Raw genomic sequence first — 15,470 nt, forward strand, 5'->3', positions numbered from 1 at the left:
GTATGAAAAACACATATTTTACAGATTCGCTTAATATGGTAGTAAATATATTGTATACCAAGTAATTTATAAAGGGAAAGAACATTCTGATTTACAATCTTTAATTTTGAATAACTTCTCCCATCCCCATACACCACTTAAACTTATATGTATAGAGCAGCCCGGTCCTCCGGGCTGTAATCAGCGTTTAGAGCGCAGTTGTGCCGAAGCCGTGTATGCAATATATTGTTGCATCTTTTACCAAAATTAAAATAAGGCGAAGCTTCTGTTATTTTTCGTTTAATTTTACTTTTGAAAGCAGACAAAGAGCTCGAAAGTCTGGTATTCAGCGATAAGGAATTCCACTCATGTATTACAGTTAGTACAAACGATGATTTGTAAGTTTGCAATTTACAAACAGGTATACTTTAATTTTGTGAGTTTCTTGTTGTATATGCAGAAGCATTACATCGCATATCTGGTATAATCTCAGATAGATAATCTGGAACTAATTTATTGTGAATTCTTTACATGGTATTTAATCTTTTGATCTTGCGTCTGTCTCTGAGTGGTTTCCAGCCTGTTTCAAAATACAAGAGTCTCTAGAGGCAATCATAGTTAGTCCAGTAACAATCCGAGCTGCGTGTAGTTGCAATTTCTCTAATTTTTCCGAATCGATAGATAGACAACCACCCCGTACAACTGAAGCGTACTCGAGTTGGGGATGGATAAATGAAGTATACATAAGTGAAAGGCTTTTTCAATTTATTTTAGACTTATGTTTTTTAAAAGACCTAATTTTTTGCATCCTACAGATGCTAACCATGTTATTTTCCAGACCATCAAAAATGATCTGGAAACTTCTGATTGGGATTTTAATGACTGTTTGTATAGCAAGATGTACCCATCTTTCATACACCATAGAACAATACAATACTTTGAGAGATTCTCTCCTTGCTAATTATTCTAGTAAGACCCGTCCGATCAAAAATCAAGGAGAGTCTTTACAAATGGAGATGAGTCTATGGATTTCCAGTATTAATGACGTCAGTGCCGTTAATCAGAAGATGGTGACCACAGCCTACCTTTATGTCAAGTGGAAAGATGAAATCATTACCTGGAATTCTACAGACACAGGGATTTACTGGATTCAGTTTAATCAGGTTTGCCCTTTTGCCTGAAATTAAACATCATTTTATTTATGGAATGAATTTAATAATAGCTACCCATTTTACCCGCGAAGCGGTTTATAAAAAAGCCAACCCAGTTTATACCGTATAAAATGGGTAGCTATTAAATTCATTGCTTATAACTTAATTTTCATTCATTTGATGTTAGAAAAAAAGATGATTGTTACAGCGTTATATATCTCAGTTGATTCGATACGCAAGAGCATGCTCTACGTATGAACAATTTCTTAAATGAGGTAAATTATTGACAAGCAAGTTGATGAAACAAGAATATCAACAGTCTCCTTTAAAGTCTTCATTTCGTTAGTTCTATGGTCGATACAATGACCTTGTCAGCAAATACAATTTATCATTAAGTCAAATGCTGACTGACGTTTTTCATATCAATTATTAGTCCATTATTTATACACTGAATTGACGACGGATTTTTTCCGTTATTTTCTGATCATGACAACGAGCACACGGCGGGTGTGACCGGTCGGCAGGGGATGCTCACTCCTCCATGGCACCTGATCCCACCTCTGATGTTTCGGAGGTCCGTGTTTGCTCTGCTCTTATTTTGTATATTGTTTAATGGACTTTGAGATTGAATACTGTTCGTTATCTCCATATCCTTCTTGCAACAAAATTACTTTAATTTGTACAAAATTTGAATGTAACGTCAGGCAGATTGATACGTTTTTTGAAGCAAGTCATTGTGACGTAGGCAACTCATTTTATACGATATGAAGTAATTTTTTTTATCCAATCAAATACAGCGTTACAACCAGAATTAAATTATTACCAAGTTCAAAAATTCCTTGCTGCATGCCTCAGTGTTCAATTGAATTTACATGCAGTTATAAACCTTCCAGTACTAGTATTTTGTCATGTTAAGCGGAAGATAACGAACAGTAATCATTCTCAGAAAAAATTCTAGACAAAACAGGACAAAACCAAGGACCCCTCGAAACACCAGAGGTGGGACCAGGTGCCGAGTAGGAGAAAGCATCCCCTGTGACTGGTCACACCCGCCGCGAACCAATTGTATAGATCAGAAAGTCAGACTTGTCTGTTTTCTTATTAAGCTTATAAGGAATGACTTAACAAATGGTATGAAATTTCTCAAACAAATTAGAAACTAATGATTGGTTTTATTTAGGGACAATGTCAGTATAACATTATAATATTTATATCTATATATCTGCAAAAAAGCTGACTTTAAAGCATGGATGGGGTAAATGAAAAAAAGTAACTCTAACTAACTGCAATTAATTACATTTTTTAAGTTATTGGAAGTAATTTGAACATTTTTTTCAATTACTTGTAATAGTAATTTAATTAATTACACTCAATCATTTATTTGAATCTCTTCTCCATTTTACAATAGCGAACAGAGACTACAAAAACATATAGTTGCTCTCATATACAACAATAGGTCTAGAAAGGCATGCGTGAGTAAGAAACTAAACAAAAACAAAAAAATTGTAGTTTACTATAAATGTGAAGTATGGGAATTTAGGCCAGGGAGCATATTTTATTTATTTTCTTTACAAAGGAGCACAATTTTCTTAGAAAGCAGTGTTTATTGTCATTCATAATGTTTTCAAAACTTATTATATTCTGGAATTGAATGTGTTTTTCTGTTAAGCATATTTTTCTTAATGTTTGTAGCTAGTTGCACTTTAAAATGTAATGAAACTCATCTCCGAGTTCTTTTAGAATACAATGGGGACAAATTCTATCTTGTCTTGGTATATTAAGCCAGCGTCCACTTTCAATTGATAATTGATGGTTACACATTCGAAATCTACAAAATGTTATTAAGTCCTTTTTTAATAAAATATTAAAATAGTTTTCAAATTTTAGTTCGTCTTTGTATATTCTATAATTTAAAGCTTTGGGTGAGGTTTGAAGGATTGATTGCCAACTTTGTTTGAATTGATCCAATAATGTGAGTTTAACTTTCGCCTTTAACCATTTAATATTAATTGGGTTTTGTTCAAGCCATACATTTGAGAGTCCACAGTTATTTAAGATATTTCTGATATTTTCAAGCCAAACAATTTCCCTCCTATTTCTTGATTTATAATGAAGCCTAATTTATAACATAAATTTGCAATTTTAATTTCCTTTCCAGTGATTAATTTTGACCAATAAGATATCATGCGTGTTTTTATTTGGATTTCCATGGGTTGCGGCCAAGTTCGCCATATATCATAAAATCTGGGGCTGAATCTTTAAAATGGAGTAGAAGTTTACATTTTTTTTAAGTGAACCCTTTCTATTATTGCATTATTTGAAAATACCCAAACTTCACATCCATATAACAAAATAGGTTGCACAATTTTATCAAATAGATCTAGCTGACACTGTATTGATAGGTTATGTAATCTTCCCTTTTTTAATACTTCGTATGGTGCTTTTGTTGCCTTTTCGGCTATTTTCTTTTTTGCCGTTATAAATGAGCTAGATTTACATAAAATAACTCCCAAATAGTTAAATTATGTTATTAGATCTATTTCCTTACCATCATACTGCATTTGTATATTTTCTTCACGTCTACTTTTACTAAATATTAATATTTTCGATTTGTCGATATTTATCTTTATTTCCATTTTTTACAATATTTACAGAAGCTATCTAGTTGTTTTCCTTGCTCTTCAGAAGATTCTGCAACCGATACAGTGCCATCTGCGTATAAGATTGCAAATAATTTTTCAAATATATTTAGTTTGTTTTCAAACATCTCTGATATAGTTGATAAACCTTCAATATTGGATGCATTCAGGAAATCGTGTAAATCGTTAAGATACATAGAAAATAAAAACGATGACATATTTTCACCCTGTCTAACACCATTTGCACATTAAAAAAACTTACTGTTCTTGATCATAGACAATTCTGGATTTTATCTGACTGTATATATTCAAAATAATGTCATAAATTTTGCCCTTAATATTGTGAGATAAAAGTTTAAACCACAATGCTTTCCTCCATACGTTATCAAAAGCTTTTTCAAAATCTACAAACAAACAAAATAGTTTTTTTCTTTTTTGATTTAAGAAGCTCGAATAAAATATGTATTGAGAATAAAATATCAATTGTTGAATAACCCTTTCTAAATCCTGTTTGATTTTCATGTGTTACTTTAATCTCATCAGAAAATATATTAAGTCGTTCATTAAGAATCGATGTGAAAAAATGAAAAAAATATGCCATGTAATTTCAATTACGATTTCAAATACATTCATTTAATTAAAATGATACACATTCATGAAATATTGTCACCACTACCTCTCGATTTTACTGAAAAACATATCAATAATCCTCCAATGATACAAAATCTTAAGTAGGTGTTTACAAGCAAATAAATAATTGGCTTGATAATACCATAATAATAATCTAGTTTCTTTCTAATCAATATGTAATTTGTAATGTTTTATGTTTATCTGAATTTTGTACCTTCTTAGGTCTATTCAGCTGTGAAAGTCAAATTTAACACAATTCATTTTCTGTCGTTTAATCAATAATAATGAAAAAGAATGTGTGTGTATTAAATTCTCTCTTGTTGGTAAGAGATATTTGCCCTCCAGACCACAGCTGTAAATTGCAATCAAAACAAATCAGTTCACTCCTCTAATGAGGTATTCATTCCATGATTTTGAAGACAAAGTCAATGGATATTATTTGAATTAAAAATGCCCCGCTAGCGTTAGAAAAGAAAAACTCTCAATTAACATCCGAAAGATATTTATGAATGAATTTAAATGTATCCGACAAAGTTATGTTCTGTACAAGTATTATTTATGTTCAAAATGTTCAACATAAACATCAATTTCGTATGTTTCAGTTACGTCAAAAGAAAAATTCAATTTGAGGGGTAACAGCTGCGACTTATTTTACTCTATCAAAATCACTTAATCAAATATCATAAGTCGTGCAATTTTTTGTGTACATGTATCTTTGTGTGGAAGAAACTGCGTCAAAATGATCTCGGATTGTTTTTTAATGTTTTGTAAATAAAAGTTGTAAATTAAATCACAAAGATACACATTGCCTATAGCATATTATTTCTTGTATTGTTTGTGCAGAGGCTGAATTTATATACAAGTGAATGAAGTGCTGTATATTAATTAAAAAAGGGTTATAATTTTTTTTTTTAAATATAATTTGTAAATTGATTAAATACTTTTTAAAAGTAATTGTATTTAATTAATTTCATGTCTTAGAAAGCCAGTAATTTAATTGTAATTTTAATGAATAAAAGATTATGGTAATTGTAATTGACCCCAACACTGCTTTAAAGAGGGTTGTTGAAATTCTTTTTACATGTAAGTCAAGATGTTGCCTCCGTTAAAATACTTCTCGTGTGTAAAGCGTACGCATGCGCATCGAATCAGTTGAGAGACAAAAACACCACATGCAGATGATGTAGAAATATAAGTACATGTATATTAGTAGGGAAGTTCATGATTAAAAAGCTAAATAAACCCGTTTGTCATACAGTTTAATTATTACTTGTTAATTACTTGTTCATTATCGTCTATTAAGTCCGTTAAACATCAAAATACGAAATTGATTTGGCGGATTGGTGAAAATGGTATTGCTTTTTTAAAGTGCAAAAGTTCACGTTTAACTTGTTCATACTAAAAAACAAAGCAGACAGAACCCTCATTTCTCTACTGTTTTTTATACTCTTTATAATAGTAAATATATTTATTATATATTTTATGTAGTACAGAAAAATTTCCATTATAATAAATTCATGTAGGTACCTCTTTAGAAGATATTTTTGTCTTTAAAGCCGCTTAACCCAAAACAGGCACATATTATCTTACACAATAAAAGTACGCCAGATAATATAAAAATAAATTATAAGATTGATTTAATAGTTTGTTACAACAATCCTTACATGGCAAACGCAGATAAAAAAAAAACCTTATTGACAAACAGAAGTTCCTGACGGAAGTTAAGATCTGTTGTGAAGTCAATTTTGAAAAAAAAAGTTTATCGGATATATCTAATATTGAAGATAATTCAAACCCGAGTATTCTTTTTATATTAATATGCATATTTAAAGAATCAGTGAAAATCAGATATTTTAAATGATTTTTTAAAGGAGCTAAAATATTGACCATGTACAGGTAATATATGTACTTTGTTGTGAAAAAAAAATGCTCGGGTTTGTTCTTCATGAAATAAACATGTAAGCGATAAATTTAATTTTTCAAAGGTAATTTCACGCGATATCAACAATGATCAACATAGGATTATTTTTTGTGTGACCTAACAAAAATTATTTTTTTTTAACTTTTGAATTCTGATATCTTTTAAAAGAAAAAGACTTTAGGGATATAATTTGACAAAAGTTGAAACAATTTATGGACAATTATTTTTCAAGAAGAAAAATGAATATATATTTTTAGCGATTAGAATCGGACCAAGTGGCTTTAACGTCTTTGTCATGAAAAATGATGTATGCAAATGTAGTGCGTCCTATTATTTTTTCGATATACGAAAAAAGTGTTTTGAATATTTTTTTTTACCATTTAAATAGTTTGGAATTGATCGAAAATTCAAATTATATATTTTTCTTTGCCTTTTGTAGAACGACCTCTTGATACCTGACCTGGTTCTGAAGAATGGGTTCACTGAATTCAAGCCCCTCGGCGGGAAATTCTACTATGTGTTTGTGGACTATGACGGCACTATCCACTGGTACCCCCATATGGTATTTGAGTCCATATGCGACATTGATATATCCCATTATCCTTTCGATAAACAGACGTGCAACATCACCAGTGCAATTCCCAGACAGATGTAACGTTCGTTATAAATCTTCGTAGGAAATCTTTGTATTACGTTTTAAATTTGATTCTTCCTATTATTCTACTAAACATTTTGAATCTCTTTGTGTTTATAATCCCCGCCGATGCTGGTGAAAAGATGGGTTTTGCTGTAACTATATTTCTTACGTTTGCTGTCTTCCTAACTATGGTTAGTGGGGAGCTGCCTACAAATTCGGACAGCGTTTCCATTTTAAGCATGTATTTGATAATACAGCTAATAATTTCTGTTTTGATTCTCATGATTACTTCTTTACAACTTCGGTTACATCACAGGTCCTCTAAAAGGCAAATAGGAAGAGCATATCTCTTCTTAGTACGAATAGAAAAACGTCTCCGATGTGAATCCCCCAACGGATCCGAGTTAGGATGCTTCTCTGGAAAGTGTTCAAGCTGTTCGAAAACTCAAATACAAAAAATTGATGTCAAAGGAATAGAGCGGGCGCGAGATAAAGATAAGGAAAACATGGGAGAAGAGGAGGACGATTTCGAAACCACGTGGAGCGATGTTTCATCTGCAATAGACTTTTTCTCCTTTTGGGTTTTTCTATCTCTAGAATTTGTTATCACGACTATTATTTTTTCTTATGCTTCTTCGGATTGAATTTAAATAATAGTGATGATAAATATTTTTGATTGATGACGTGAGCATCAATGAGTAAAATATTGAATGTACCCTCTATACACCAGGAGCTATATCCTGTGTAGAATAGAATAAAAAATGTGATCATTTAATGTGATTCTAAAATAGTAAGAAGGTTCTCTTTAGAATTATTTCTAAGGTATCAAATTAAAAGGTGTTGAATTAAAATTCATTCAGTAAGTATATATTGCTAGGAAAGTCAACCACATCGAAATTGGAACTGTGTGCATTTGCACTTTAGCAGAGGTCGCTAAAAAGGGTACGGGTACTTCACTTAAATACCGCTGCACGTAATCCATAATAGAAAAAAATTAATCCAGTACCTGCTAATCTGTTGTGAAATTTTAAATCCAGTATATGTGATTAACTTTAGGCCTAAAATAGGGAAGTCACCTTAATACGATCAATAACGAAGTATTTTCTGACAATACCTCTTTTGATTTCTCAGGTTGTGCAACCTTTATGTTTATTAAGAACATATTTATGCCCCGTAAACAATGTTTCAGGGGTATATAGTTTTTATCGTGTCCGTCCGTCTGTCTGTTGTCTGTCTGTCTGTTTGTTTGTTTGTTTGTCCGCAAAACCTTTAACCTTGCCCATAACTTTTGATTTAGTGGAAGTATGACTTTCATATTTCACACGTTTATTCCTTGTGACAAGACCTTTCTTTAGGTACATCCGAATTTGACCTTGGAGGTTGACCCACTATTACACAAAAATTCTTAACTTTCCTTTTGGTCATTTATTTTGAAAAGCAGATGCCAGGACTTTTATAGTTAAATATGTATTCTTTGTGGAAAGACCTTTCATTGAGTACCAACAACTTTGACCTTTTGACTTTGATATTTTCGTACTTATGAAAAAACTGTTTGAAAACTCAAATACAAAAAAATCGATGTTAAAGGAACAGAGAGGAAGCGATATCAAGATAAGGAAAACGTGGAGGAAGAGGAATAGGAATTCGAAACCACGTGGAGCGATGTATCATCTGGAATACACTTTTTCTCCTTTTGGGTCATTCTGTCTCTAGAATTAAGATATGAATGTAATATTTTTTTTCCTTTGATCAAAGTATCAAAGAAAAAAAAATTGGACGGAAAACGTCGCATTGATGAAAACGTTTGCCGTTCAATTTTTCCTCGATCAAAGGAAAAAAAATATTACATTCATTTCTTATCATTTAATTATAATTTGAAATTAATAAAATAAAAATTTATTTCACTTTACTATGAAGTTTACGCATGAAAAACAGTGCGTATGAATATATCACAACAAAGTTAACATTGCTGGTATTCAAAATGGCTAATAGGCTAGAAACAAATACAAGAGGCCCACGGGCCTTATAGGTCACCTGAGTATTGTGTAACAACTTTCAAACAATTAAATTTGGTTCGTGTTTAAACCGGAGGCCATGAAATTCACAATTTACAATTTTGAAAGAGGCACCATTGCTTATCATACTTATTAACTTAGCATGCTTACTCTATTTACTTAATACCCAGTGATAGATCAGAGTAACAAAGTGAAAATGCACTTCCACTTTATAACCAGTTGTGGACCTCAACCCAAAGGAACCACTGACCAAGGGCCATATATTTCAAAATTTTGCAAATTTTATCATAAAATGGTTGATTCATACCAAAGAGCAGATTTCAAAGCATTAATTTATTTTCAGACTATGTAACCACCCCCCCTTTGACCCTGCTGGCATTAAAACCACTTTGCTAGATGCACCTTTCTTCATCATAAATATATATATACTTGGATCATTGGCTTAAAACCCAGAAGCAAAGAAAAATATTTTCAAAGAATAAATGTATTTTTACTATATAATCAATAGAGCCCCGCCCTAACACCAGAACCCCTGACCCTGGGGCCATAAAATTCACAATTTTGAAAGAGGCACTCTTGTTCATCATAACTATGTGCTTAGTTAGTGTATTTAATACCCAGGAGCAGAGAAGAAGATTTTTAAAGAAATAATGCCTTTTCTCTATATAATCTATGAGCCCCACCCTAACACCAGAACCCCTGACCCTGGGGCCATAAAATTCACAATTTTGAAAGAGGCACTCTTGCTCATCATAACTATGTGCTTGGTTAGTTTATCTAATACCCAGGAGCAGAGAAGAAGATTTTCAAAGAAATAATGCCTTTTCTCTATATAATCTATGAGCCCCACCCTAACACCAGAACCCCTGACCCTGGGGCCATAAAATTCACAATTTTGAAAGAGGCACTCTTGCTCATCATAACTATGTGCTTAGTTATTTATCTAATACCCAGGAGCAGAGAAGAAGATTTTCAAAGAAATAATGCATTTTCACAATATAATCTATAGAGCCCCGCCCTAATACCAGAACCCCTGACCCTGGGGCCATAAAATTCACAATGCTGGAAGAGGCACTCTTGCTCACTATAACTATGTGCTTATTTAGTGTATTTAATACCCAGGAGCAGAGAAGAAGATTTTCAAAGAAATAATGCATTTTCACTATATAATCTATAGAGCCCCGCCCTAGCACTAGAACCCCTGACTCTGGGGCCATGAATTTCACAATTTTGGTAGAGGACTCAATGCTCATTACATTCATGCCAACAGTTTGCCTGATTGATGTCCAGGAGTAAAGAAGAAGATTTTTAAAGATTTCATAAATTTAGTGGTTTTGGCCCCACCCCTCATGCCCAAGGGGGCGGGGACCATGAAATTCACAATTTTTGTTTCCCTCCACCCATAGATGCTGTATACCAAATTTGGTTGAAATTGGTTCAGTGGTTTCAGAGAAGAAGCTGAAAATGTTCAAATGTTTACACACGACACTAGTCGCACGACGGACGACGACGGACGAAAACGGATAGCAAAAGGTCACCTGAGTTACTCAGGTGACCTAAAAACAGTGTTCTCAAAATATTGTCGTGTCATTACCAACCCTCTCAAACAATAATTAACACAAAAAACTTACCTGTTGTCTTATCATATTTTGCTATAGATAGTTTTCGATGGGCCTAAATTTAGCAAAAGTTACTTCCCGTTGGCCGCCATATTGGAGGTCAACCCGGTGAGTTTTCCTCTTTGTCTTACTAAGTTAAAGAAAATATAGCAGATATATTTGGAGGAAAATCTTTATTAGTTATTGTGACAGCTTTGGCCTAGCTGTCATTGATATGCCATGATATTTTAAAAGCTGCATTTTCTCGGAGATTGCGATATCTTCCGTATTTATTTTGTATTTAAATTATGTGACCTGATTCCACGCTTATTGTTTTAGTGTACGATACATGTGCACATGTTTACCTGGATTACACGTGGTCGAGATCGATATCCGCCATGTTTTGTTTACATTGACATGCAGTTACGATGATTTGCTGATTATAGCAGTTTTGCTTCATAAATATCAACACCACTTACCTCCGTGTCGTTATTGGCATTGATAAAACATATATTTTCACCCCTCGGACGTACTGGCACTCGATTTATAACTTAAAATGAATTATTTTCTATTTTCCTACACTTTATGATTGGGGCTGCACTGTTTCCGGTTTGGAGAAGTTACCCATCATGACGTCAAGTTGTGTACTACGTCATTGGTGCTTTACTAGATCCGCCCTAAATACTATATATACTAGCGTAATTTACCATTCCACACAGTTCGTTGAGCTCGATGCACGAACACTTCGGGAACCAGAATCCATAGTAAGTTGGAATTGTCTGAAAATTCCCTAGTTCTACATATTTTCTTGGATATAATATTTTATTTGAGTGCCAGTCGTTGCCATTATACTAAAATACACCCCCTTTTTTTGTGAATATTTTGTTTACTTACCAATTCAAAGTAATAACGCAGGACAGCCAGGTTTTGTGTAAATTTTATTACTTATATCAACTACTGACTTAATTAATAAATATCTGTTGAAACTTTATCCATGGACTTGCCTTTTTCGCTTTCTCTTGTTGATCGTCACACATTACCATATTAGAGAACAAGGATCCTATATAAAAACTGGTGGTCGTTATAAATCTACTGTCTAATAAATGGAGTATTAAATTCGTAGCCTCCCGCTTGGGTACGTTACAGAATTTTGGTGGCAGCGGTGGGATCTTTCAGAGATACATATTGGATAGTTGATTTGAAAAAAAAAATAAATAAAAATGACAAGCAGGCCCAGCAGTCCAGAATTTGACTCGTTAAGTATACGAGATATGTGTGACGATGGAGAGAGAGAAAATGTCCATTTCAGTCCCCATCTTGAACCCAACTTACTACTTAATGACCAGGAAATTCTAGGTTCCCCCAGTGGAGAGGTCTTATTTAATCTCCGCAGTCCTCTCCACTGTGTAGACAAACCAGACCAAGCATGCGGAGACGGGACAAAGTCGGACTCCAAAGAAATGGTACAAATTGTCAAGGAACAGATAAGTCACGTAATTAAAGACCAGTTTGGCAAATTAATGCAAGAACAGATTTCACAGCTTTTTAAGGACCAATTAAGTCATATAGTGCAGGGTCAATTACCTGCAAGAAGTGATACTAGTGCGTCATATAGCGGCGTTGCCTCTCAAGGCGAGAGCGCACGTCAAGCATCAGAATCGAGGATTTCCCGGGAACGGAGTTTTCCCAGCCCAGTAAATGAGGGTGTCAGCAGGGGTTATTCCCAAGACGGGAATTTGCGTGCTGACGGCTCAATACGTCCCAGTCCATTTTATGAGGGTGTCAGCAGGGGTTATTCCCAAGACGGGAATTTGCGTGCTGACGGCTCTACACGTGTTTCCAGAGAACACAGTTACTTGAATACGAGAGATGAGTGCATTGATAGAGGGTTTCACACAAATAATACCGGTCTAGTCAATGACTCTCAATTTCACACAAAGTATGGTTATCCCTGTGTAGATCACAGGATGAATGGTCCTTTAAACAACACAGAAAGACCCCATGTTCGTTTTGAAAACGATGGTCCAGTTACAAACTACAGATGTTACCCAAATGAAGAAAATAATAACCCGCGACCCGACTTTTCCCGTAATGATTTGCAGTCTGTACAACCTTTAGTTACGGAGGGTAGAAATAAAAAGCCCGCAAACTTCGATGGCAAGACCTCTTGGTCAGATTATCTTATTCAGTTTGAAATGATAGCTGAACTCAATAACTGGAGTGATGTAACAAAAGCTTACGAGCTTGCTACAAGCCTCAGAGGCGACGCTCAGACAGTTCTTAGCGACATCAGTCCCGACATGCGACGAAATTATCAACATTTAGTAAATGTATTAGGCTCTCGATTTGAGCCCAGAAATCAATCAGAATTGTATCGCGCGAAATTGAAAAATAAAATGAGAAAACGTGGAGAAAAATTAGAAGATCTGGCTCATGACATAAAATCTTTAGCGAGATACGCATACCCCAATGTTTCTTCCGACACTAGAGAACAATTATCAAAAGATTGTTTCATAGATTCTCTCGGTGATGCGGAACTTGAGTGGGCTGTCTATCAAGGGAAGCCTTCCTCCTTACAACATGCCGTCACTTTGGCGCTTGAGTGTGAAGCTTTTCAAAATGGGCGCAAACAGAGATCAAATTTAAAACTTAACAGAGCTATGAATGAAGTTCCCCAAAATTTACATAGTCCCAAGTTCCCAGAGCCTAATAGACGTCCTCCAGAACACCCCCCTCAACAACCCAGAGGGAATATGACCCAACCCAAGAAGAAAGGACCCTGTCATTATTGTGGACTAAATGGTCACTGGAAATCTGAATGCAAGAAATATCAGAGAGACCAGAGCATGAAGCAATTCCCCAAAAATCAATTTCAACCAAATCAGACAATAAATAAAAATTTAAACTCCCAGTAGCTGACGCTAAGGGTCAAGTGCCAGCTAACCACTGCCCCCCAAGACCCCAAAATTTGAATACCAACCCCCCATCTAAGAAACCAGATGCATTGTTTGTGAAAGCTACTATTTTTGGAGTTCAACTAGATTGTCTAGTTGATACAGGTTCTACAGCCACTATTTTACATTCTGGTAAATATTTTGAAATACCAGAGCACCTGCGACCTGACCTTGACCCTTCTTCTAGTACATTACGTATGGCTGATGGTGGCCTTGTGAAACCTATGGGAATTGCCACTTTCCCCCTTGTTATTGACAATAAAGAATACAAACAGAATTTGATTGTCGCTGATATTGATGAACAATTTGTTTTAGGATTTGACTTTTTAGCCCAGTACGGATGTACTATTGATGCGGCCAGCAGTAGCCTTAAAATTGGCCATATCCAAGTTACCAAGAAAGAGAACTCGAGAAGTGAATCAACCTGTAGAATACGAGTCAGTGAAAACACAGTCCTTCCCCCATACAGCGAAACGATCATTAAAGGCGACATTGTTGGGGAGACTACCATGACTGAATGTGTCCTAGAACCCTGCAGTGATCAGCTGATCCAACGTGGGATTGTTATTGCTAGATCTCTAGTAGATGCTCAACAGAAATCTGTTCCTCTGAGAGTCGGAAACTTTACAAATGAAACTGTTACTGTACATAAAGGCACTTTTGCAGCCACAGGTGAAGAAGTTGACCATATAGAATCTCATGACCTGAAATTACAAAATGTCTGTCAAATTAATCAAGGAGTCACTGAGACGGCAGATGCTGAGCCCGGTCTTCCTCAACACCTAATTGACCTCTTTGCTTCTTCTAAAAACATCCTAAATGAAGAACAAAGTTTACAGTTCAAGAATTTATTACTTCAACATAAAGATGTTTTTGCAAAATCAAAATGCGATCTTGGTGTTACAAACCTTGTACAACATCAAATAAATACTAAGGATGCAGCACCCATCAAGCAGGCTGCTAGAAGACTACCAATTCTAAAACGAGATATAGTCAAAGAAGAAGTAAATAAAATGTTACAAAACGGAATTATAGAACCTTCTACAAGTCCCTGGGCATCTCCCATTGTTTTATGTACTAAGAAAGATGGCTCTGTCAGATTCTGTATAGATTATCGTCGTCTCAATGCTGTAACTCACAAAGATTCCTATCCCCTTCCCCGTATTGACGACTCTTTAGATGCACTCAGAGGTTCAGAATGGTTCTCTACTCTTGATCTACAAAGCGGGTTTTGGCAAGTCCCTATGAAAAGCTGTGATGCTGAGAAAACATCCTTTGTCACAAATGTCGGCTTGTATCAATTTAAGGTTATGCCTTTCGGACTTTGCAATGCCCCCGCAACTTTTCAGCGTCTTATGGAATGTGTTTTAAGTGGACTCAATTTTGAGATTTGTTTGTTGTACATTGATGACATCATTGTATTTTCTGAAACTTTTGAGCAGCATATTGAGAGATTATCTACTGTTTTGAATAAATTACAAAGTGCCAATCTCAAAATATCACCAAAGAAATGTAGTCTATTTCAGAAGCAAGTTTCCTTTTTAGGACATATAGTCAGTGCACATGGTATTTCTACTGACCCTGAGAAGACAAAAGCTATCAAGTCTTGGCCTGAACCTAAATCTATCAGTGAGCTGAGAAGTTTCCTTGGTACTTGTGCCTATTATAGACGCTTTATCAAGTCCTTTAGTGACATTGCAAAGCCCCTGTTCAAACTAACAGAAAAAGATTCTGAATTTCGTTGGTCAGAAGATTGTCAAATTTCATTTCAGACACTTAAAGACTGTCTCACAGGTACACCTGTACTGGGTTATCCTGATATGAATTTAGATTTTGTCTTAGATACTGATGCGAGTGCTTTTTGCCTAGGTGGCGTCCTTTCTCAGATAAAAGATGGCAAACAACAGGTGATTGCTTACTTTAGTAAATCACTTTCCAGACCTGAG

The 15,470-nt window shown here is 34.7% G+C and overlaps 1 protein-coding gene across 1 annotated transcript in view; it reads left to right on the plus strand.

Annotated features, from left to right (window-relative positions):
• Window positions 1-827: 827 nt before the first annotated feature.
• LOC134250026 (neuronal acetylcholine receptor subunit alpha-6-like) overlaps window positions 828-15,470 on the plus strand; it is a 29,364-nt gene continuing 14,721 nt past the window's right edge. The window contains exon 1 of the mRNA XM_062732363.1: window positions 828-1,142. Within this exon, the coding sequence (XP_062588347.1) occupies window positions 828-1,142 (315 nt within the window). The remainder of the gene's footprint in view (window positions 1,143-15,470) is intronic.

This window comes from Saccostrea cucullata, unplaced genomic scaffold (assembly GCF_032062105.1).
Source record: "Saccostrea cucullata isolate Sc308-1 unplaced genomic scaffold, CSIRO_AGI_Scuc_v1 ctg5499, whole genome shotgun sequence".
NCBI classification, from domain to species: Eukaryota; Metazoa; Mollusca; class Bivalvia; order Ostreida; family Ostreidae; genus Saccostrea; species Saccostrea cuccullata.